We start from the raw sequence: 27,350 nt of genomic DNA, 5'->3' as shown, positions 1-27,350 counted from the left end.
AATAATTTTTAAGCAATTAGAGCAGAAATCCAGAAATATGACTGACCCTCAAAATTGTCAGATTAAAATATATTATTTATTTGATAAATGGGTACCCACAAATCGTTTACATAGGAGATGATGACATATTATATTGTCACACATAATACTTCATTTTAATGTCTTCATTTTATTTAATATTGATATTCGAAACAATAATATTTTCCTAATTTTTGCTAACGTCTTTTTATTTGCTTCGAGCATTACGTTTTACTTATATATTATGCTTTATTTTTGTAAGTTTTTTTATATCGTTATATTTGTTGTCATATTTAATAAAATAGCAATGGTAACAACTAACTTAAGTATTTTGGCACAATATAAGTTACATATTTTATGTTTTTTTTATGAAATAAGGGGGCAAACGAGCAAACGGGTCACCTGATGGAAAGCAACTTCCGTCGCCCATGGACACTCGCAACATCAGAAGAGCTGCAGGTGCGTTGCCGGCCTTTTACAAGGGAATAGGGGAGGGTAGGGAAGGAAATAGGGGAGGGTAGGGAAGGAAATAGGGGAGGGTAGAGAAGGAAAAAGGGTAGGGTAGGGGATTGGGCCTCCGTTAAACTCACTGACTCGGCGAAACACAGCGCAAGCGCTGTTTCACGCCGGTTTTCTGTGAGAACGTGCCGAAGCATGGCTCTCCCACGTATATAATAAGTGCATCATCTCCTATGTAAAATAGTCTCAATGCGTCGTTGTATGAAGACTAAGGAACAACAACACAAAGACAGAAATCAGAATCGACGATTTATCCAAACATTCACTTATACCAAGAAATTTGTTCAAATATTGCTTAGATTTTCTATAATTATAAAACTTATTAAAATCTAACAATAAGATAATCGAATGCCAAAATATCAGATCGGTAAAGCATTCAATATTCACATACATTATAAGCACTTTGGTCTTAAGGATATATCTATACATTGAACCTAGACGAGATCTCTTAGCACAAACAGTGGCACAGCGAGAGATTAACCTAAAAGTAAATACATTCGTGATAAAAAATATCTACAAAAATATTTCATTTACATCCATGATGATAAAAACAACGAAAACATTAAAACAAAACGGCTTCCAGAAATTAAAACGAAACATCCTTAAGTACACTCCGAGGATGGTAGTTTCGAAAATAAAAGCGTACAAAAGACATCGTCGATGTACATTAACGGAAATGTAAGGAGACTGGCAGTTAAACGCGATACTGGGGAGGAAGTGCATGCTGAGCATTGCGAAGCGCTCTCTGAATCCATTAACATCGTTAAACTTCAGATCCGTGTTTCTAGAGGTTTCCACGGACATTCCCTGAGCGAGACTTTTTTGTCTACGCTGTTTTAGTGAGTTTAGACATGCAAAATGAGTATGGAAGAATTATTTTGTTTGTCTCATGAGACGTGCAAATTACAACGGGTCTTTTAACAAATTGGATGCTAAATTAGTGGTACCTTCCCGCTCCCATAAACACAAGTTCATCTGATAACAGATTACAAAAAGGAGAAATAAAGAAGGTAAGAAATATTAAACTCCTACTTATAAACATCCATTTGTACTAAAATATCTCAAGATATCCATCTTATCGATAGTCAATAAAACATCTTACAAGATGAAACTTTACGGATCCAGCTTTGTTATCCTACAAGCTCACATTTAAACGATACGAATGAAGACTTAAGAGTATAGAATACGGGTACACCACTACGACTCTACTCGTTCTTTACACTGGCTACTGTCTCGGCACTGATCTTCTTAAAACAGAAGACGAAATAAAAGCTACGATATAAAACATAATTAAACAAATGGACGGGGTTGAAACTCACAAAGTATAACTACTGAACTACCGCAGTACGAGAGAGGTACAATTAAAAATGAAGATTGCGCTTTAGGAAATTGAGCAGTGGGTCCTTTATATAAACCGTCACGCGACAAACCCGTTTGCGACCGACCGCATCCTCACATCACAAAGAGAATAAAACTTCTTAATCGCTAGTATTAATAAAAAATTAATTACAATATTATAAACGTGGTATAATATAAATAGTTGTCTTTGTTCAAACCGTACGCTCGGGTACCGAAACCGGGCAATCGGGTCACGGTACCGTCCCCGTCTTAGCCTACTAAACATGACTACGATACTAGTTATACACTCCCCTTGTCATCGCCTCCCTATTCCTGTTATGCCACTTACAAGACAGAATCCTTATGTACGTTCGTCGAAAACTCGCGTTGCAGAGCGCGTAGCAGACGGGGTTGATGGTGGAGTTGATGTAACACAGGTAGTAGAAAAAGGACCAAAGTTCGTCGGGGATACACTTGGTACATGCAGTCAAGGGTTTCAGTAGCACTAGGATATTGTAAGGAGTCCACGTTATGATGAACGATAGGAGGATGGCGGAGAGAGTTTTGGCGGCTTTCGTCTCCTGCTTCTTCTCCTGCGTCTTCTTCTTCTTGGGCTGCTTCGACGTGATCCCCTTCCCGGCCAGCTGCTTGGGGATGATTTTGGCGTTTAGCGGGATTCGCACGTCCTGTATATGGGACGTTCGTCTCGTTAACGCCGGATGTCCGGCCGGGTGAAGGTTCAATTCCGAGTCGCCTCGGGCCGGGGGCCTATAGTGCGTCCGCGCGTTGGGCGGGGACTCCTCCGAGATCATCTTGATGCTGGGCCTCTCGGCGTCAGTGTCCGGGAGCCGGATGAGGATGGTGTAGACGGAGTCGGCCGAGGCGGACTTTATTGCTGGTGAGGTAGCGGTGTTGATCTTGGTGTTGGGTGGCAGGGAGCGGCTGTCCCTGGCGGCGGGGACTGCGGGGGGCTCGTAGGTGCGTCTCAGGGGCGACGTGCCCCCGTCCGCCACGCTCGAGCCCCCGGACCCGCCCCGCCCCGCGTACGGGTCCCTGATCACGTTCAGAGATGTACACCTGTACAAAAATTATGTTATAATCACAAATTTTCTAGAAAGTTTGGATAACTATGGAATTTTCTTGTCCTTGCTTTGTGATGTACATTAATGAATTATTTACAAAACTAACAGTTTCTTTAAAAAGCTGTAAGGGCGTGTTCATATGACTACGCTCACAATCCGCGTACACGCAGCAACCGTCTTTTCACCGCGTACACGCAGCGACCGCGCAGCAACCGCGCAGAAACCACGCAGCGTCCACTCGGTTGCCAGGGTATCCATAAATTCAAGTATTTCTGTACTCAATGTTCATAATTTTGAAGTCGGTGTCAGTTCCAAAAGTTTCAAATGTAACCTATTTTGTCAGAGAACCATAAAGTTAATATACCTTGCGGAATAGAGCAGCAATCTCGAGCTGTCAAACGAAACCGAAATATGTTTACATCTGTGTGTAAAAATATGTGTACACAAGCATGATTGAACATCAAATCAAAAGAAATTGACCTTGTTTATTTTTTTCTGCATCTGGCATTGTCTCAAAGCCTTCTATTAATATAGTACATATTTCATGCCTCGCTTGCAAAGTTTTACGTTTGTCTTTGTATATTTCGAGAGTCTTGTCCACAAGACATCCCTTTCTTCTATTAACGAAATTAATAACTCTGACGACGTCTCAAAGGGAATGAGTAATGACAGACACACTAGCCGCGCGGGCGGTGATCGTAGACTGCTCTGTCGCTGCGCGTAGGCTGTGCGGTGGCTGAGCGTACGCTGCGCGGTCGCTGCACGTTCGCTGCGCGTACGCTTTATGTAATTAGCATAGAACCTCAAACTGCTTCAACGTTTGGGAAAACACACGACGCGCGCTAAATCCGCGCGCGCAGAAAACGCGCACGTGTGAATACAGCCTAATCATGCAAAGATAATATCTAGGGAGGTTTTTAGCCACCCTCAAAAATAGTAAATCTACTACATTCAACGCTGATCCATGAAGACGTATACTTCTTTTACACTATTTAGTTATGTCCGCAGTGCTAACAGGATATGATTTCTGCTTAGTGGGAATTACCCCCTGGTATTAATCCAGGTGAGACCTGGAGGGTTCCAAGTCTCACCTGGATTAACACTACTCGCCTGGACACGGAGCTCTGCAGCGGCGTCTCCACGGAGACGGGCGTGGCGTAACCCGGATCAGAGGGCTCCTCTTCGGGTTCCGTATCCTCCAGGTCTTCCCTGCCGGAGTGCCACCACGCCACACACCACGCGCGGATCGCTGCCCAGCCGCGCTTCTGCCGCCGAGAGGAACCCTGATGACGAGACGGTGTAAGAGCAAATGATTAGTAATTAAGGTTATTTAAGGTGATATATAAGGTGAAGCACATTCATCAGCACGCACGCGCCAAACGCGCCGCATTTTAAAATTCATTGTATGATGTGAAACCCCGCACTTTCGTTCGCACCGTACGCGCCGCATTTCGTGTACTTGTATGTTCTACGCGCATGGTGCTGACAAATGTGCGATCAGCTTTTAAATAATTAGTGAGTATGAGTAAGACTTTTCATTCATTAGGACCACATAATATGATACGACATTTGAGGTAATTGTTAATAGTTGTGGTATGCAAAATATCATGATTTTCCATTGTTAATGGATTACATTGCATGATCTGCGGCTAACTGGGGTATTACCCCATAAGCTCTTTAAGTACCCCATGGGGTACTTAAAGAGCCATTAGGCTCTTTAAGTTTTTCTATAACGCGATTACAAACCTGTAGAGAGGCTATCGACACTTACGATTTTTTTCGACATTTTTTTCGCGGTCACACATTTTTCGAGGTCGTGTTTATTCATCATTCTCCAACTTGAAGACTTTTAGCATAGCTAACCGAAAAGCATACTCATTTCAAATTAGTTCACACCACACCTAATATAATAGTAATTTCAAGTTTCAACAACCAACACTGCTAGCTCAATAATTGATGTTGTATATATGGAACTGTTAACACGTGGTGGATGAGGTCTGGCGTAATTACATCCAGCCGATCTGTTACATTACACGGTGACAGCTCTAATCGACCACAACTACATAGTGTACTTGCTGTTTACTATTATAAGCAATAGTAAGAGCTGGCGCGCACTACGACTTTGTGTCGCGCGATTATTTTACCGACCGACAAAAATTCAAATAATATGTTACTTTATGAAATAGGCTACAAATTTCATTTTCTACCGACATTTGTCTAGCGACCCATGCTGCCACTGCTTTTCAATGGCGTAGAGCAAAATGAAATCTATAGCCTCTGTCATAAAGTGGCATTTTATTTGAATTTGTGTAGATCGATAAAATAATCGCGCGACTAAAAGTCGTAGTGCGCGCCAGCTCTAAGGGAGATAGAGAACTATTAGAGCATCTTATCTTAATAGATAGGAGGATCTTCCTTACTAAACTTCAAATAATGAATCGAAACACAAAACTTCACATAATGTGTTAATTTTTATGAAATTCTGTGTCTCGTTTTTTAGGGTTCCGTAGCCAAATGGCAAAAAACGGAACCCTTATAGATTCGTCATTTTTATTATCCAAACCCTGAATGGATAATGGATATTGACCACTGCGTATCTCAATTCGTTACCGGCCATGGCAATTTTAAAGTCAAACTTTACGGATCTAAGTCACTAGCATCAGTCGAGCACATAGGTAGAAGTGGTAGAATATGTACGACCGAAGGTAGTATGTTTGAATTAACCTCTCATCATGTTCTCTGGGAGAGTTTTTTCTGCCAAGACGAAATAACTACAATGCTAGACAACCTACAGTGTAAATCTGATGTCGCATACTACGGTGATATCGTGGACAGAGCTATAAGAACTCAATCCGTGCCTTCAAGCGATTTTGTCACAATAATTATTTTTGGCAAATACAGTCCACAACAAATTCCAATATTAATTTAGCTATACCTACTGTGGCCCTCATCCCCTGTCCACGCCAAGCGGTCTTCAAAGAAAGGATTTTTCATATATATATATATATAGTGAGGGCCTTTTATACCTCAGATACTTATCGTTTTGAAAAATCCTTAATATACATTTATTTTATGAAATAAGGGGGCAAGCGAGTAAACGGGTCACCTGATGGAAAGCAACTTCCGTCGCCCATGGACACTCGCAGCATCAGAAGAGCTGCATGTGCGTTGCCGGTCTTTTAAGAGGGAATAGGGTAATAGGGGAGGGTAGGGAAGGGAAGGGAATAGGGGAGGGTAGGAAACGGAATAGGGTAGGGGATTGGGCCTCCGGTAATCTCACTCACTCGGCGAAACACAGCGCAAGCGCTGTTTCACGCCGGTTTTCTGTGAGAACGTGGTATTTATCCGGTCGAGCCGGCCCATTCGTGCCGAAGCATGGCTCTCCCACGTATAAGACGTACAAGGATTGCTCGTTTAAAGATATAAGATATGGAGTTAAATAATAAAAGGCCCTCAATAAACGAAACTATAAGTTTTTTCTAAACAATAATAATAATATGTTGTGTAAATATTCCAAATAATAATTTTTTAAGTCATATAAAGTATATAATAACGTCCGAAAATATAGCTTGATCTATCACGTTCCACAAAATATTCCACCTTGATATAAATAAAGCCCATACTCCCTTTGGTAATACTTTTAAGAGAAACACGTTGGCTAGCAAAGCCGGCTTTTACATGAAATGTAATACGACGTAGAGTTTTAATAAATTTTGATACTCGTAGCAAGTGCCGGCATCGTTGCTACGCGCCTTATCGCTACGTGCGAATTACCAAATCGAATCTTCTGGAAAATATAAGAAAATACTACATGCGTGTTGAGGGTTCTCTACCCGAAAGGATATGTTATAAGTGTCTGTTGATCAGTCTGTCATCAGGCTGTGTCTCAAAGACCGGGAAAGTTAATAATAATAATAAATATTTATTTTTCTCACCACAAAATTACACCACACAAGTTAGATAGCCGTTCACAATGGGTGTTTTCCAATAAGAGCATTATAGCGCATTATGCGGCATAATGCTTAACGTTTAATGTTTCAACAACAACAACGCTTCGCACAATCGAGCACTATCAAGTAGTGCATTAGCTTGATGCGTGCAATGGATACCAACTCTGACAGAAAAGTAGTTTCAGCATAATTCGACATTAAGCGCCACTGAGTCGCATTATGGTCTCTAATTGGAAAACTAGGATTATCATAAGGATTTAAATTTACTGCTGTGCAATAAAGCGTGGTTACTTGTGCTCATTTTGAGGTTACTGCATGATATTAACAGAGTAAACAGAACTAACCTGACCAGACAGAACCTTCGGGCCATGCCACAATACTGCGTTGCGGCGTCGCATCGTATAAATCTACGACGCCGCAGACCGCATCGTGAAAATTGCGACATTGAATAAGAATAAGAATGGATTTATTTTTTAACTTCACACAATACATCATAATATAAGTATACAATTCGACTATAATCAATGATATTAAATAAAAAACTCAAAGCAGATATGTTACTACCGCGCGCGTTGTGAGGACTCAAATACGACCCAATTGGGTCGTCTTTTATTTAGTCTGTCCTACGAATAATAAAAACTAAGGAAAAGTAACTCCGTCAAAAAACATGTTCCACAATACTTGTCAAAAAAGTGTACCTTAGGTACACATTTCAATACATTTGCAATATTTAGTTGACCTTGAGCGGTACTAGGCTGACGTTACATGACAGATTAAAAGGAACCAAATTTAAAACGGTAATTGTATGGAGTTATAATTCCTTAGTTTTTATTATTCGTAGAGTGTCTCTAAATCATTTCATCATTGCACATTGCATCGCATTTCTGCGCGATGTTGTTTTTGCGATACAACGCCGCCACTCAGTTTTGTGGCCAGCAGGGCTAAAATGGTCACTTTGAACAATCATGATATGAATCATAATATGATTCATTTTTCTAAAATCGCAAAATGCAACTGCTTGCAATTCATTTCTGTATTTTTGTACTGATTTGACACTTGTCAGTTTGACAGTTTTGCCAATTCATTTGCTGAATTGATTGAGAGGAATTGCTAAATGTGACCATTTTAGCCCCGCTGGCCCTTAGTTCTGTCTACTCTGACATCATAATATTAATACGCAAACGAAAAACTTTGTAACCCTTTTTACGAAAAATGGGGAAACGTAGGTGCATGAAATTTTGCACGGTTATAGTTTATATGGTGAAGGAGTACATTGAACTAATATTATTTTGAAATTATGCTTTTATCATACATTTTTTGAACAAATAAAACATTACACACACTACAACACACACACATGAGAAATGACAGATTTTTGAGTGACAAGCCTATACATACGAATTATACTCTTTTATTTATGGTTGAAGTCTGTTGACAACAAGTTGACAAATTGAAAATAGATTATAGTTTTTTTTTTTTATTGAATCTAAGATACTATTAGACAATGCTTACACGGCCAGGCTGAGATCAGCTAAGTCCCAGAGACAAGAGTTGAAAAAAAATGATAGGTAGTCAATATTTTTTACGAAATATAGGTAGTAGTCCTAAAATAGATAATGTGTAGTTGTTAAATTATATAAACTTAACAACCATACATTATCACGAATTTACGGCGACGTGACGCGCGCTTCATTCCGGAGTCTCCCCCGGAACCTTCGGTAAACCACATCAGTCGGCCAGAATTCCTCCGCTTCAAATGTCGGGAGAAGATGCGTCGGTACTCTCACCACAAAGGAACTGAAGTTGACCTTGTGGCGAGACTGCAGACGCTCGACCCTCAAGTGGAGGGATGTCTTCTTACTGATGTAGTCCACGACGTCTTCGACCTCCATGGACCAGTGCAGGCGGGATATGTACAGGGGCGTCGCGGGGATCTCGCTTTGCAGACGTAGCTCAGGTACATATGGCGCGTTGCCGCGATGGTTGCGGGCGGCGGGCTTCTTCTTCCTTCTCTCCACCCGTATGAAGCCCTCCTCATCGCACCTCCTGCTCTCGTCGTTGCCAGGTCGAGAAGACTTAGCCTTGCGGCTCTCCGTAGTCTTGCGACTCTCCGAAGCCTTACGGCTCTCATTTTCCCCATTTTTATGCGCCCGCGGGGGAGGCGCGGGGTGACCAACAACAGTCGCGTAGTTTTGCTGAGTCGCCTGTGGACTCGGCGTCGGCGCAACCGGGAGGGGAGCGCGGGCGGGGGTGGCAGCGACGGCGTTCGTTGACCCGTCCGATAATGCTGACGGGCTAAACGTGATCGCTTGTGCGCCTCGGCGATGAGTGACGAATGCGGCGTCAGCTGGTGACCTACATAATGAATTATTACTTTTTAGTTGTGATAATTCATTACATAGATCACTAATGATAGCTTCTGACGCCTGCAATCTACCCCGAACTCCGGTCAGCTCCTCCTTCAGGAACCTGATGTCCTTCAGTAGGCTGACGACGTCGACGTGGTCCAACGTGATGGGCGGCAGCTTTTGCAGCTCTTTAGCCACAAAAGCCGGTACCTCATCTGGATCAGTCTGCTTCAGCAGGGAGATGATGTCCTGCACGCTCCTTTCGGTTCCGTCTCTTCGTCGCGACGGCATGTTCGCGCTCTGGCCGAGCGTCTCATACAGCAGCTGCTTTCTCTTGCAAATCTCCTCACTGGTGAAGGAGGACTTGCAGATCTGCATGATGCTGACCTCGTCCATGGTGTCGATGGCGTGCTGGATAAACGTCAGCAACTCGTTGGCTACGAGCGCCATGGTCACGTGCAGCGGCAACGTGCCGCGCGATTACGAAAATATTAATTAAATAATATTTGCAGCGTGTGTAACGTGGAGCACGACCGTTCGCTAGCTCGACACATTATACATTTATATCAGGAAATTGGTACATAAGGTGTTAAGACTATTGTGTAGTGTGCGAGTGTAGAAAAATAGGTATTTGGAAAACCATTCTCTGTCGCCACAGCGCTCGGCCCCCGCGCAAACGTACGATAGAGAGAGTTGCAGCTCGGCTGTGATTCTGGGTATTTTTAGACAAAAATCGCGTTTCGGGGCATAACGTTTTGCATCCCCTACACTGTTCTAAAACTAATATTTTTTGGTATCAATCTTTTCAGCAGAATCTAATCTACGCTTGTACGTTTTGCTTTGTTTGAAATTTTACGTTGTTTTTCAAATACGGTTTGTATTTGAAAAACAACGTTTTATTTAGAATGAGAAAGATTTGAGCCTAAAAACCTAGATTTCAGAAGCTCGTAACTTTCAATCTAACAAAAAAATTGATAAAAAGAAAACGTAGAAGCATAGTTATCACTAGAGGCAATAACATAGTGAAAAATCGTTGAAATCGGATACGTTTTAGGGGTAGCAAAACGTTATGGCTTTTTGTATGGAGATGGACCCGGTAGTCGATTCTCTTAAGATTTATACATTGTGAAAGTAGCAGCGCTGAAAGAGCAATTTTTTATTTGTGATTTCATGGGTAAGCATTCCAGCGTCATGAATTTTCCCATATATTTTTTTAAGTTGTTCTTTCAACGCTGCTACTTTCACAGTGAACTCTATACAAGGGACACACGCACATCCTAAAGTATTATTACTAATTAGTTTTGTTACACCCTGTATATTAATTGAAATAAAACGAACAAACAATTAGTCTTTAAATTAATTGCCCAAAACACAGGCAGTCCAAAACACTCCAACATAAGATTTCCGGCAACAAATCAGATGTAATATTTGGACAGGGCGGAAATTGCTAAACAGTGGAGCTGGCGCCATGCCAACGACGGCCATTTGCCACCATACATGATACAGGGCGATTTCGTACTACGTCCGATCCGAATACTATGCGACTGATTCGCAGACGACAGAGTGAAGGTAACCGAAAACGGACGCAATGTGTAAACTAAACCGCGTTAAAGTAAAAAATCGTTTTGGATATGTTTAGATCCTTTGTTTTCTATGAGAGGCCGGGCCGGTCTCTCATAGAAAACAAGAAATGGAACAGCAAGAAATGAAAAGGACGTAAACGACAAAATGGTTTTTTTCGCGTAATTTAAAAACCATAAATATTAAATAATTTAAAAACCATAAATATTAAATAATTTAAAAACCATAAATATTAAATATATTTCATATAAGCTATGGGCAAATTAATGCTTGAACTAATCTATGTACAAATTTCGGAAGCTGAAATCACTCTCCTCTGTTAGCAAAATTAGAATCCCTGTTTTTACAGAGGTATTTTTGATTAATTATTCTGTGTTATAAAAGTTGACCAATCGTGTTATGCTATGGGTAATTCAAAAATAAAGACATGATGAATACTGACAATGAACTTTAATTTCTTATCTTTAGTCATTGTTGAGAATAATCGATATCGCTGCAGCCAAATTATCAAGGCGTCACCTTAAAAATATTTCTGCGTAGTGCGAAATCGTTTTAATAGTGAAGGTGAAGGGAACAGGGAACAAAATTAACGTGGGAGAGCCATGCTTCGGCACGAATGGGCCGGCTCGACCGGGGAGATACCACGTCCTCACAGAAAACCGGCGTGAAACAGCGCTTCCGCTGTGTTTCGCCGAGTAAGTGAGTTTACCGGAGGCCCAATCCCCTACCCTTTTCCTTTCCCTACCCTCCCCTATTTCCTTCCGTACCCTCCCCTATTCCCTTCCGTACCTACCCCTATTCCCTTCCGTACCCTCCCCTATTCCCTTCCCTACCCTCCCCTATTCCCTTCCCCACCCTCCCCTATTACCCCTTAGAAGGCCGGCAACGCACCTGCAGCTCTTCTGATGCTGCGAGTGTTCATGGGCGACGGAAGTTGCTTTCCATCGGGTGACCCGTTTGCTCGTTTGCCCCCTTATTTCATTAAAAAAAAAAAAATTAGCGAGCCAAGATTCGCCTAGAGTCTAGACCTTAGAAGCGTAACTTGGCTTGCTACATTTTGTTTAGTAACAAAATGTAGCAAGCCAATGTGCCTAGATTAAGGTTGTCAAAAAATGTTGTTTAGATTTATTAATCTCAAAACATTGATTTAAATATAATTACCTGTATTTAAAAAATATTGTTTTATTTCTCAATGGATTAGAATCATATACTCTCAGAACATATTATACTGCCTGCCACCGGTTCGCGAACTAACCCGGCGAGAAGAACAGGCGTAAGAAACTCGCACTTTACTTTAATTCAGCTATCCCAACCCACGGCTTTATCAGTGGTCCGTGTGACGTTAAACCATTTTGAAATTAACACCCACCCGCAAAATAATGTAAAATCGTCGTGAAAGTCGTGAAGTTTTTTCCGCTTTTAAATCATTTTAAAGAACGTCATTTTTTACACTTTGTGTTATGGCTCGTATGAAAAAAAGGTTGGGGACCTGCTTTAATTGATACACGTCTTGTCTATAACCAATGTCACTCGCACTGATGAGACGCTGCAAGCTTAATGCTCGCTAAAAAATTCAATGGCACTCGATGCACTTGACATAACGAAGCTCGCAATTAAGAATATCGAAATGAGTGATAACCCGAGCACGAGACTCAGTTAAATAAAAACTTATTAAATGGGTCAGACGAGCACGAGGACAGAGAGAGACAGAGAGAGAAAGAAAGAGAGATGAAACAGCTTCAATACAAGTTTACAATAACAGTGCTCCCAAAGTGATAATGCGCATAGAAATTTTCGTATTTTTTCGGCAACGGTCGTATTTCCCGAGACGTCTTTTTTTTAATTATAATTTCCTGCTGCTATTTAGTTGCAGCAACATTGTATCTTTTTCAAATTCCTGTTACTTTTAATTGCAAATTTGTCTCCATGTGTGTTATCGTTCTAATAGTTTCTTCTCTTATTTCGATACCAAGTCTTTGCTCACAGTCGAAGCGTTTCTGACTAAATCTTTGACATTCAGTAAGTATGTGGGTAATTGTTTGCGGGGTTTCTTCGTCGCAGGAGCAAAAAGGGTTATCATTATTTTAAATCTATTCAGATAGCTCTTTATACCACCATGGCCTGTATAAATTTGAGTTCTTACGTTGGAGGTGGCGTCTAACCGTAGAAGTCGGAAGACGTCGCTGCAAGCGCTGTTTTAAACTTAACTTTAAGAAAAACAGAGCTTTGCAGCGACGTAGAGGCGTCTGACGTTCCTTGGACGTTACCATGGTAACGCCGCGATGGCTTCCCGGTGAGTTATAGCACTTATTGACGGATCGGCGACAGCGGACAGCCACCGGCTATATGATATTTTCTGCTATTTCCTTTGAACAAGGTGCAAAATGCAAATGCAGTGTTTGGGGCTCTTACGTTTCATAGATTCGGGTGTTTTCGTGACTACGACACAATTGTCGTGCGAAGATTTCCATGCGCATTATTACATTGGGAGTACCGTAAATATAGCCTGCGTATTGCCTTAATGTCTAATTAACGTAACGTAATTGCCTTAATAAAGCATTATTTATTTATTTTAAGCTTGTTCGTTATTCTTAGGAACCTATCAGGCAGAAAGCGTCACGCGTTCTAGCATTCTGCGTTCGAGCGGTCAGTCACACAGGAGAAGTTCTGACGCCGTCAGAAAGCATCCTGTGTGAGTATATCTATGTAACGTAATACATCACAAATAACGCAAAACTGAACGCTTGACCGCGTGACCGCTCTCCGTTTTGATAGGTCTTTAATGTGTGCTTATCCCAATTTACACGAATTATTATAAAAGGCATAACGTTATCCCGTTCTTTACTATTTTATAAAATAACTGTGTGCTGAGGTTTTTATGTAATTGTCTTCTAAAAATCAGAATTTTTGAACTAATATAATGGAAATAATGTACATAACTTTAATGAATTGGATAAAACCAAATTTGAAAATGATAAACCTGCTAAGAATACTCTCGATCATGTCAGCTTTCAAATAAAAAACTTATCAAAATCGGTACACCCTTTTGGATGCTAAGATGCCACGGACATACACACTGACAGAGAGACAGAAAGGTAGACACCCTCTTTTCTGTCAGGGGTTGAAAAATAAGAAATCCACCGCAACGTAATTCAATACATGTTTCCGCTAATAGCTAAGTTGTGAGGAAAATGGATGAGCGCTGAGCCAACATCCATTACCGGCGTTGAGATCCATACAAATTTCCCCCGCCGTGTGAAATCCATACAAATTTCATCAAGTTCCCAACTAACTTGGACGTTACTGTGACTTCTGAATCGCTTTACGTTTGAGGATTTTTGCCAAACAAAAAGAAGAAGGGGTTATGATGTGCGTTTGTGACTACATTTTTTGTGTTTGTTCAAGGATAGCGATTGAACTATATAATCGGATTTTATTTTATTTTATTTACTTATTTATTTCATTATATGTAAAATTACAATTCTGACAAAATATTGTCTTTGGGAGAGCCATGCTTCGGCACGAATGGGCCGGCTCGACTGGAGAAATACCACGGGCTCACGGGAAACCGGCGTGAAACAGCGCTTGCGCTGTGTTTCGCCGAGTCAGTGAGTTTACCGGAGGCCCATCCCCTACCCTCCCCTATTTCCTTCCCTACCCTCCCCTATTTCCTTCCCTACCCTCCCCTATTGCCCTATTCCCTCTTAAAAGGCCGGCAACGCACCTGTAACTCTTCTGATGCTGCGAGTGTCCATGGGCGACGGAAGTTGCTTTCCATCAGGTGATCCGTTTGCTCGTTTGCCCCCTTATTTCATTAAAAAAAAACCCGTAGCCGAGTTGTGTAGACACTAGACAATATAAAAGAGGTTCTCTTATTTTAAAAGATAGACTACGGTACTGGTTACTGCGGCCCGATTTTCATACTTGAGGTATTCTAATCTGTCACTCTGGCACGCTTTCCCAGTTGCTAGTGAGATACATATCCTGCAATCGACATTCGAGTTATAAGAATCACTATCAGATATTAGGTATAAATAAATGTCCAAATTAAAATCTAACTACTTTTCCAGTCTTTGTTCTACTTAGTTGCGTGTTTGTCCACAATAGAACCTAAACTACTGATCCAATTTTTATAAAGTAAAAGCTTCATATTCTTGTGTCACAATGTTAGTTACCGTACTCCTCCGAAACGGCTTTACTGATTTTTACCAAATTTTATATGCATATTCAGTAGGACTGAGAATCGGCTACTGGCTACTTTTTTTATTGATAAGTGCATTTGTTGAATAAATAATATTCAATCATTACAACTCAAGACTGACGGCGACTATTGTTTGTGTGACGGGATAGCCATGGACGTTGCCATGGTGCCAAACTTATTTAATCACTTCAAGAAAATAATATGGGCGAAATACTTTGAGTAATTCTCCGAGTCCCCTCAAAATGTGGTCACACGCTCTTTACTACTACCCTAATAAACATACAGCATTAGGACCAAACACACGTTATTCCTCATTTATTTAAGTATCTGATTTCTTTATAAAAAACATCTATAATTATTTATAGTTTTTGTTTAATGGTTAATTAAATGTCGAAATCGGGGGCAAAATCGGTGTTCTCCGCGCGTCACACTCTGTTCGCGCTTACGGAAAGCTTTAATAACTTTTGTATTTTATACATTAGCATAGAGTGTGATACATCAAAATAATCTAGATTAACTGGGCTACCTAATTCCTAAAATAAAATAATGTTATACCTTAAGTTAAAAAAGTTAATAGGCATAACGTCTGTGTCACACGATTTTGCTAGTTTCACGAGCGGGTAATAAAACTGCACCTATCTTCCAAACGCGACGACTTGTGGTTACACGTTTTAGCTGCAACAACGCTCAGTATCTTTCCAGCATCAGTACAGGGGACTCAAACCCTCGTTGCTTCAAAACAAAGAAAATATAAGATAAGATATTCCTTAAAAATTTTGTGGTCGCTGTAGTCACGTAACTTTTGCGAGCATGTTTTGAATGATAATAATTTATAATTGTGACACTCAAATCAAATTAAGGAATAAGGTATATGATCGAGATTATTTCCTAGTACTTTGTTTGTTTATTTACCTATTACTTTAATCATAATTCTAAAAAATGTAAAATTTTCGTAACTTTCGTGGCACAACTTTCGTGGATTTTCACCCATGAAAGTTACCTAGTGACCTACAAAAGCTACGTAGGCTGTTTTTTACACGGTTTTCCTATGTGAATTGGCTATAGTATAGTATTTCCAGCTATGGTTTTGGTACCCAGAACTAATTTTTCACTCTACAAGCTTTTTTGAAAAACTAAACATATATGGCTTTATGCATCAATCTACCTTCTGATCTTTTCCCCAAATATATCGAATCTGCTTCTAATCTAGTGGATTTACCTGAATATCAGTATTTTACATGAACAACTGATATTATATCCTCAATCCAAATGCAATGCGATACGATACTCAGACGAGAGCGAGCGAAGCGAGCCCTCTTATATATCCCACAAACTGAATCGAAGAAAATATTATGATCTTGTGTCCTAAATCTCCATATTTAGTTGAAAACCTCTTTATATGACCTCCTAAATCACTTATTCTTCACGAACTTCAAATAAAATCACCTGAACCTCAAAAAATCACAGCATTTCAGGACCGGTTACTTGACAGATTAAGCAACAAATTAAAGCTCCATGATCTTTAGTATTGTTGATCTTAATAAAAACTGATTAAATAAATAATAATTAATTTTATTTTTTAAGGAAAAAAGATATCAAACCATATTTTGTTTCTAGAAAATGTAATCGTAACTTTCGTGGAGTTCGTCGCAACTTTCGTGGGGACCGAAATTTCAAATTTGATTATCTCAGTAGTTTGTGGACCGATTTACATGCCTTAAAGATCGTATTTATTATCTTTAGAGCACCTTAAAGGTATTTGCATTTATTTAAAGATAACTCGAAAATAAAAAAAATCCCGTAAGTAAAATCGAAAGTGACGCGGAGACTAATTTTTGAAGAATCACTTCTTTACCGAGACAGCTAGTATTTTCATAGATTCATAATATGTCCAGACTTCAGATATACTTACTTACTTGGGAGTTAAAAACTTTTGCTAAAATACGAATTCAATATCGTTGTAAGTTACACTTTATTCGTATTTTCGTGCAATAGAAAACAGAATTTGCAACTCGTATCAGACATGAGTGTAGCAGCAGACTGGGTAAACATTTGTCCATCCATCCACAAACACAAGTGGACTCTCACACTGTCAATACGATACCGAATTTCTGTTACGGCTATTTACGTTTCGGAATTCGGAATATTGGTAAAGTGTTACGTTAACATATTATACTTGAGGTACGCATATGGTGCAGCCATCTAGTTGAACTTAGGCCGTTTATTATTTAATTCCAATAATCCATACCTATTTTAGGGCGGGTAGCACCAACTCACTTTAACTATAACTGTAACTCCCTCCCCTATTCCCTTCCCTTCCCATCCCTACCCTCCCCTATTACCCTATTCCCTCTTACCCGTGGTGACCCGTTTGCTCGTTTGCCCCCTTATTTCATTAAAAAAAAAAAAACTTTAACCATGTCAAATGAACTGTTAAATCTCTAGTAAAAGTCCATAATGGACGCCATATTTGACGATAACCTTAACCTTAACTACAACTGCCTATCTGGTGCAACCCACCCTTAAATGCTACACTGTCTCCTGTGTGTATGTCTTTCTAATTGTTACCTTTTCAACCTTAAGGGGGCGACTAACCCTAAAGTTTCGATTTTATAATTCATTTTTATACTTGAAAATAAGCCCCGAATTGTTCCAAATTAGATACTACATTATATTTCCGAGAATTCGATCTGAGCAAAAACACGATACCTTAAAATTTTCTCGATAGAAAAAAGTCACAAAGATGCATCTAATTTTCACGATTTTTTCATGTATTGCCATTGCATTGCACCGTGCATTGAACTAAGTTAATATTTTAACACATTGTATACTTAATTCTATCATTGAGAGATCGACCTAGCGGATTTTTAAAATGTTGTATATTTATCGAGTTATTGAGAAAAAACTAATTTGGCGATGAATCCGCGTCGTTCTTTTTCACCTGGCATATGAAAGACGGGCGTGAGTGTGAAGAGAGAAGGACGATGTTTGATTTTTGGGGTTAGTCGCCCTCTTAAATCGCGGAGTAGATTTTAATTTCAAATAAAAATACTTTGAGGGCCTGTTTCACCACTTCCTGATAAGACTATCCACCAATTAACTTGACAGATCAAGTATGGAGAATCTGTCAAAATAGTTGTCTAAACAGCCTAAACAGCCTATTAGGCACTTTATCAGAAAGTGGTGAAACAAGCCAAGAGAGAGTGAGGTTAATAGCATAGGACAGTTTTTATCCTGGAAAAACATACGTTACGACTTACGAGCAACTTCTAGTATACTAAACAAGAAAATATATCTGTCTATATGTTACCTCTTTATTCTTAAACCGATTAATAGGAAATTCTACTTATATAAAGATTGTAGATACCTGAGTCTTTTTTTTATAGAATAGTTTTCATCGCTGCAATAAGTACTAAAAACTTTAACCGTGCATTGCTATGCAACTATATTGCGGGCAACTCAACAAATACCGCGGTCAAACAATACAAATCCCATAGTAATATTAAAGTTAGTTATAAGCGGCTCATATTAGCTTCAAACTACGGCTTGTGAGTTTTCATGCCGAGTTCAGTGGCAGATTCACACTAGGGGCAGTCGGGACTAGTGCTCAGGGCGGCTTTTCTAGGGCGGAAAAACTCGGAAAATGGAAAAAAATTAAATGTCATCTTAATTTAGATTTCCTTTTTTCAAATAAAAATTGTAAACCATAATTTTGACGCCTTAAGATCTTCGAAATAATAATTTAATTCATTCATTTATATCATCTTCTTAAGAGGAGTCCACGCCGCTGTTTTTCCATACTAATGCTGTCCCCTGTTTCCTCACTGGATAATGCCGGTAGAGTTATGATTTTTTTCCTGAATATCTATGGCCACTATTAGCATGTCCCTATGTTTTCTATTTTTTCATAATTTTATTATTAAAAAAGATAAAAACGTCCAAAAACCCAAAAAATGGCAAGATTTTTCTCTGTGTTCAAACACCCAGAAAACAAAACTGGCTAAAATATACAAAAAAAATAAAACATAGGAACACAGCTCAAGCCTTGCTTTAATTCTTAATGAAAAAAGTACTTAAATCGGTTAAGTTTTGGAGAAGGAATCAGCGGACAACGAATTGAAGATTTTCTGTTCTTTTATTAGAACTTTTGTCGTGTTGTCTCTATCGCGCTCTGCGGTGGGAGACTTGAGATTGGTGAGACAGTAATGCATTTTCAAATACCTATTTTCAATTTCTCTCGCCCCTGGTGTATCCTCTTAACATATCAAAACTGCATTACTTTAATGGTGGAATGGGTTTCTTAGTGCCCAAGGGTGCCGAAAGTTTAAATCCAGCCCTGGCCGAGTTCTACCGTAACTTGGTGTAATTACTGGACACTTTAGAACTTGGGTAAATCTACTTTGAACTAATTTTAGGACTTACAACATAATTTGACATTTTATGATGGGTTCGTGACATCCACATTCCACAATGTTTTCCGAAATCTTTGCCGATGCGTTTAGTTCATGTAGAGTTCATGGCATTCAGTTCGTGGGTTTGACAATGTTAAGACTCTACCAGACATACTACATCGCGTAGCAATTCAAAGCTATCTGAAGCGGCATCGCACTATATTTAGTTAATGCTGTTTCACTAGATAGATTGTCCCTATATTGGTATGGTACTGGGGTGCCCTTACGCATTTAAGTTCATACAATGTGAAACAAGAACTACCAGCAGGCTTAGAATAACAACATTAGAAACGGGAAAGATTGGACATATTCCGCCATTTTGTCACAAAAATCTGTCATTTTAGTGACAAAATAGCGGATTTCTTTTGTCTAACTGTCACTTTGTCTATTCTTCCGTAAAAAGAAACCGCTTCTATGGTGACCATGCTAAGCCTGCAGCTGAAGGCCTCAAGTTTTACAGAGGCTACCTGATTTCTCCACTTATCTCCTTTTATCTCAGTACCTGCTCGCTTCAACTACCAGGAGCGCATAACGTGTAAAGAGATTACCTGATCCCTCCACCTTGTGTCGTGCAGCGCGCCCCGCACGTGGTACACGGAGTCCGCGTCGCCCGACTCGGACCGCGCCCGCGCTTCCGCCTCCCGCGTCTCGTCGCTACAACATAATGTTATGTGGTTATGGTAGCCTGGTAATAATGGTAATAAACACAAGGCAATAATTAACATCCATACTATATTATAAATGCGAAAGTGTGTCTGTCTGTCTGTTACCTCTTCACGCCCAAACCGCTGAACCAATTTTGCTGAAATTTGGTATGGAGATATTATTACTTTTAGGTCCCGGAAAATGCAGGGTTGCCGCGCAATAAACGAATTTAGGCGCAACCGAGTTGCGGGCGTCATCTAGTAAGTAATAACACAAGGGAATAAATAACATAAATAAAATCGGCCAAGTACGGTTGGCTTCCCGCACTAAGGGTTTCGTACCGCTATCTAGAGCAAAAATAGCCCAAAAATGTGATTTTTGTATCGGAGCCCCCCGTAAATATTTTTTTTTTTATTTTTTTTATCAATTATAGTATTTGTTGTTATAGCGGCAACAGATATGTAACACATTCTGTGAAAATTTCAGAAGTCTAGCTATAGCCGTTCTTGAGATACAGCCTGGAGACAGACAGATATTGAAGTCTTAGTAATAGGGTCCCGTTTTTACCCTTTGGGTACGGAACCCTAAATAACTAAAAACCCAACTATGATGTAGCCAGTGCTCTGCCACGACCGTAATGCAAGGAAAACCAAATACAATACCTGTCAATTGAAAATCCAGCAAGTATATTATTGGAGTTTCAAAGAATAATGTACATTACATAAATGCAAACGTTACCGGACCCCCCCCTTATATACGCCCATGCATAGAGCTGTCGCTCTATCGTTGTTTCCTCAGATAATATAAGGACTAGGAGTCCATTGATACGACATTATTACTACATTCGAAGAATATTACTAAATTAAATGTATGTAATATATGTACTTACTAACAGGTACTAACCTACAAAGAACTCTAAAATTGTGAAAGTTCTAGAAAAAATTAAGAATTTGTTAACAAAAAACAGCAGCTGCTTAGGATTCAGCTAAATCTTGCGTGGGCTATCTTATTGTTCGTGAAGTTGGATTATAGTTTTTAATGGCAAAGCAATGTATTGCACAAAATACGTCGTGATATAAGCGATGGGGTTAATCAAAAGTACATAAAGGGTGATGAATGGCTGGCGCGGCGCCAGCATTACTCCTGCCGGCTACTGAGCTGCCCGGGTAGCTAATAGTAACGAGCACTAAGTTTCAAGTGAGCCGTCGGTGCTAATGCTGTGCTGAAGTAAACTAAATGGTTCTTAGAATAAGAGAGTTGAAAGTTTGAAATGAGTCGACATTGGAAATGTTTGACATGACTTTCAACATGACATAGTCAATTGCAACAACTTGCGCTAGCTTATCGTAGATTAGTGGTACATTTTAAAAAATTATCCTGTCCTTTGTCAGGACTCAAAGAAACGCTACGCTCATAAGTCATAACAAATTTCATGCCACACAGTATGGATTCCATATCTATATTTCCTCCTAAATGACCGGGTACTGGGTAGGGACTGATGAAATATGGATTTCATGTCTATATTTTATTAATATATGACTGGGGAGAGGCTGATGATGACAAACTCGAAATGTACAAAAACTAATAGACCTGGATCCCAGAAGGATAAGACATAACTTACTCTTATTAGTAGTGCCTCGTGTACTTAGAATACCTGCGAATTTGTGTAGCTCTAAGTGTGACACCTGGTCAGGTACCAGGAACCAAAGTGGACTAAAAATGAGTCTTACTTTACTTATTTTAAATTATATATAAATATTAGCCATTTGAAAATAAGTAAAGTAAGACTCATTTTTAGTCCACTTTGGTTCCTGGTACCTGACCGTGTCACACTTAGAGCTACACAAATTCGCAGGTATTCTAAGTACACGAGGCACTACTAATAACCTATGATTTCATCCATCAGAGAGTAAGTTATGTCTTATCCTTCTGGGATCCAGGTCTATAAAAAGCAATGCGAAATAATTCGGTATTTAAATGTTTCAAGACGCGGCGAGTGCCGCGGGTGCTGCTATGTACAGTCAACAACGTCGTTTTCGATGATATAAATTAAAAAAGTGTAATTATTTATTATAGACATAGAATTCATTTTGACCCTAATATTAATAGAGAGTGGACAGCTATTATACTGCCAATTGAAATCTTACCAAATGAAAAATAACTGTTTTTACAGTAATGAAATTTAAAATAAGTAGAGTTCTGTACGATTCGATTGGTTCGATATGACTATCGACGATAGACCTTATAAGTTATATCACTTATGGGTATAATTTCATGTTAATGTAACTTTGGAACACACATAAACATCTTAACATGTAATATGAATACATACTTCTATTCAGAATTTATTTACAAATTGTAATGATGGTAAAATTTATTACAATCGTCAAAATGGATAAAGGAATTAAAATGCTTTAAATGCAGAGAGAACCAACTTCTTTCTAGCTGATCTTTAAAAAGAAACCATACAAGAACCAAGTTATTTCGACGTTTTTGTCGATTTCAAACTTTAAACTTTAGTTTTCACTTCACGTCGCGAACTTGGCTGCCGACCGTACACACAAAAAGTTTATAAGATCCCGTGGAGTTATTTTAATGGGGTTTGCTTTGGAGTTGAGATGAGTTTAAAATTCTGACGTTCTTTTATGTATTACGAGAAATAAAAGGTTTAGCAGCCTCTTAATTCTTAAACAATCTGTATAATACTGTCGTTACGATAATGAGTCGAGTTATTTCATTTTGTATTTATAAATCACACTTTGAAATAAATCCTGCTGCTACTAATAAACCAAAAAGGAAGGCTAATTTGCAACAAAATATAATTTTACTCATTAGATCAGTAATACTTATTTATTATTTAATTTTAGTTTATAGTATAATTTTTAACCTAATTTCAATAAAAATATAAAAGTGTTTTCTTTTATAAAAAATATTTTTAGAAGTTGATAGACAAACTGACAAAGGTTTACAAATAATCACCGACCTCCCGTACAAAAACGAAAAACAAATGTTTTCCGAGCGCTTTTCAACTTCAGTGTACTGAAAAATTCATCAACCCCTAAGTACAACGGACGTACACGCCAATCTCTACTCTAGCAAATTAGTATAAAACACAAAATCGCTCGCTCCACATCTGAGTTCCACAGCTCAACCATGTAATAAGTGCTTGAGAGTTTCTATTTCTAAGCTAAAATGAGCCTGGCGATTAGGTGCCTTATGACGAGGGTGTGAGGTTGATTTTCGAGTGGCTTTGCTCTCGGACCTCCGTGACCTTCGGGACGTGTTAGACAACAACAAGTTCTATGTGTACCACGTAGAGTTTAAATTAGTTTAATCGCGGTGGGAATAAAATTCATGGTCTGTAGTGGACAATAAACGATAGCTGTTTGGAAGTCCGAACATTCCTGTGATTAAGTACGTGGCGGCCATCTTTGTCATTGTAAAATGGGGGTACTTTGATAATTAAAGTGTTTATATCATATTCCGTACTTAGGTCAAGTTTCTGTTGTGATGATTATATTAAACAGTTTAGTTTAGATTATAATTGACGTGGATTTTGGTAGATAAGCGTTTTCTTTTGTTTATTAACTTTAGCAAAAACGTTTATATCAGAACTCAGAAGTTACAACACGCAGAATTTAAGATGTCACCTTCCTCTATGCAGTTAATTTAGAACGATTAGCCTATTTAAACTTTGCGTATTAAAGTATAATATTGCTTGTCATATTATTATGTTTGACTATTGGCGTTTTCGGCATCTGGAACTGCCCTGAGGCAGGGCAGGCAGGGCAGGCCGAATGGACACGGAAATTAACGAAGCACTTAAGACTAATGCTGCAGCTGCGCATGCGTGCACATGAACTCATAGCACGAAACTTCGTGAATTCAATCTTAATTGTGATCTGTCGGCTGGGTTCGCGACCAAATTACGTATATATATATTATATAGTTCGACCACTTCCAATCATCCAATTACAACTTTCAATTCAAATATAGAATTCGAACTACATCGAATTTCGAAACATCAAAGGGATTCCCTTCGCGGGTATATGTAAATATTTGGCAGAACCCCGGACACTGCCAATACTCGATACACTATTTTACTTTGAAGTTATATTTTGATCTTTATGTCGATCGTATTAAGGTTTATAGCCTATAGGTAACATAGCTTCGGACTGTATTGATCTTTCATAGCCAAAATACATAGAGTTTCAAATTCTTTTTAATTTGAATGTAAACAAAGTTATAAGGTTGAACTGTATTTAAATATTTATATAGGGTTAGCTACTATAGTTGCACATTATTCGTGTCAAATTATTATTTTTAAAAGCTTTTATTTAACTTGCTCTCTATGTATGTAAGTATGTATGTTACGGTGAAATTTTGGACCTCAATTTTGATTGAGCTGAAATTTTGCATACTCGTTTAGCTTGGATGACCATCCACGATAGTCGATATGGTATGTGAAATCACTGTAAATCCAATATGGTTGACCATCCAAGATGACGAAATAATTATTTTCGATGCAGTCCTACAATGTGGATATTAAATGAAAGGGCTCATTGAAAGTAACTCGAAAACGAATGTCATTCTACATCCAACATAGCGGCTCATTCAAGATACGGGAATAGTTATTTTTTATGCACTTCTGCAATATGGATATCAAATGAAAGGGCTTATTGAGAGTAACTCGGAAACGAATGTAATGTCCTTCTATATCAATTCTAATAATTATGGCAGTTATTTTAAAGCACTTTTGTAATATGGGTATCAAATAAAAGGGCTCATTGAGAGTAAATTGAAAAGTGATAGTCAAGTCGTGTCGTGTCGTGTCGTTTCGTTTCGTGACTGTATGTGACGTCACGTGACGTGACGTGAAATGACGTGACGTGTTCAAGTCAAATCCAGTCGGGTTTTAGCTGGTTGAATCCGGTCACTTTTGTTAAATGAAATTTAACTTTTTAGTCATGCAGAAATAAACGGAATATAACAACTCGCTAAATATGGATTTTTCTTAAGGACTTAAGTTAATCAGAATTTAACAAATTCTTGAAATAAAATATTTTTTTATTATCATGCAAATCGTATAAAATATTGAGGATTAAAACTTAATAGTTAAAATTTTTAAGGAGAAATTTATTTTCTTCTTTTTAGACTATTTAAATAAAAGCTTTTTTTTTTCAAAAAGTTTTTTGTTTATAATTTATTACAAGATGAACTTCGTATCACCTTCCAGTTCCCTCCTAATTAATATAAACCTTCCCTGGACTTCCGCAAAATTAGCCAAATCGGTTCAGCCTGTCTCGAATTTCAGCGAGATTAACACAATTTTAAAAATCATTTTTATTTATATAGATTCCAATATGTTTGTTGCTGTTTGTATTATTCAAATACAAACAGCAACAAACATATTGGAGTTTTTTTTTAAATAATATAAATTGCTGCCGCTGAAAAAGTTGGTTTTTAGAATAATTAATACACTCCTAAGTTCTGAGTACATATTCAGGACTTAGGAGTTAAATTCTGCAAAAAAGCAGTGAAAACCTAGGTCTTAAACTCACTTAAATTATAATTTTTACGTTTGGTTTGCAAGAGTTCGACCAGGGCCTAGAGACAAGTGTCAAGCGATTATCGTAAACGCCAACAAAATGTATGGGATTTGACATTAGTATTCGCTAGCGAAGCGATGACTTATGTCAAATCGCATAGGTATATTTTGTTGACGTTTACGATAATCGCTTGCCACTTGTCTAGTATGGCAAATGACTCTTGACTGCAACAACTGTTACAGACAACACATCGACGCGATATAATATTAAACCGTTGACACATCCAAACTACAGCTACAAGACACGATACACCAAAGTACTACAAACACATTATAAATAGTAGCATTTTTCGGCAAATCCCAAGAAAGCCAGCCAAACCATATTGAAAAGTGCTTATCTTTCCTTTTCCATTCCGGAACTAAATATTTGTTGAAACTATGTTCAACTGGGATAAAGGTAGCTTCCTGTGCATACAACTCGCGGCGGAACCGACTGACATATGTCTGTCCCGTTCGCACGCGTGACGAGGGTATAATGCTGTCTCAACTGACACGTCCTTCCGACGGTATCGACTGACTATGAATAGAAAACTCCACAATAGAACCGCTAAGATAATAGTGAATAGTAGACGTTGATGACTGTACTAGAATAGTAAAAACCATAGACACCAGAAAATTAAACAAAAAACATGTCAAATTATTGTCAAATTGAAATGATACGGGCACAACAGACATAACTACTAGTAGTTCGACTGCAAAGAAACGGACAGATTTCAATATCTGTCAAATTCGTCGGGTTTCACTAGGATTATGAACGGAATGTGCCTCGCGCTGGCTGATTTAATTTATTTTTAAATATTTAAAATAAAGATTTCAAAATTGGATTCTGACAATTTTAATCGCATGTGCCAAAACACAAACAACAAAACGACCAAAGAGGAACACGTCCATCGAATATGTCATAGTTTTAAATTCGTAGGTGACAATTTAACAACCCTAGCGACGATTTTCGTCATAATACGTCAAATTTAAAAATTTCAACATCAGTTCTAAGTCGGCATCATCATTATCATAATATTAATACGCGAACGAAAAACTTTGTAACCCTTTTTACGAAAAATGAGGAAACGTATCTAGGTGCATGAAATTTTGCACAAAAAAAATAAAAATAAAAATTGTTTTATTTCTGAATAAATTTGAATCAAATATTTTCAGAATGTTGAACTACATGTTGCCTACCACCGGTTCGGGAACTAACCCGGCGAGAAGAACCGGCGTAAGAAACTCGCACGGGGCCACTTTTTAGTAAAAAAGTGGAAAATTTGTCTTTTAAAAAAATAAAATTTACAATGTAAATAACTTAATCTATACAATATGAATACACAGTATAGTTTATATGGTAAAGGAGTGCATCGAACTAATATTATTTTGAAATTATGCTTTTATCATACATTTTTTTAATAAATAAAACACTACACACACTACAACACACACACATGAGAAATGACAGATTTTTGAGTGACAACCCTATACATACGAATTATACTCTTTTATTTATGGTTGAAGTCTGTTGACAACAAGTTGACAAATTGAAAATAGATTAAAAGTAGTTTTTTTATTGTATCAAAGATACTATTAAACAATGCTTACACGACTACGAATAATAAAA

The 27,350-nt window shown here is 38.5% G+C and overlaps 1 protein-coding gene across 1 annotated transcript in view; it reads right to left on the bottom strand.

The window, feature by feature from the left end:
• Positions 1-1,085: 1,085 nt before the first annotated feature.
• LOC121733680 (muscarinic acetylcholine receptor DM1) overlaps positions 1,086-27,350 on the bottom strand; it is a 47,672-nt gene continuing 21,407 nt past the window's right edge. The window contains exons 2-4 of the mRNA XM_042124014.1: positions 20,037-20,142; positions 4,068-4,240; positions 1,086-2,952 (exon numbers count right to left, since the gene is read on the bottom strand). Coding sequence (XP_041979948.1) covers positions 2,172-2,952; positions 4,068-4,240; positions 20,037-20,142 — 1,060 coding nt within the window. The 3' untranslated portion in view covers positions 1,086-2,171. The remainder of the gene's footprint in view (positions 2,953-4,067; positions 4,241-20,036; positions 20,143-27,350) is intronic.

The sequence above is a fragment of the Aricia agestis genome, chromosome 14, assembly GCF_905147365.1.
Source record: "Aricia agestis chromosome 14, ilAriAges1.1, whole genome shotgun sequence".
NCBI classification, from domain to species: domain Eukaryota; kingdom Metazoa; phylum Arthropoda; class Insecta; order Lepidoptera; family Lycaenidae; genus Aricia; species Aricia agestis.
This window is presented reverse-complemented; position numbering and strand designations above follow the sequence as displayed.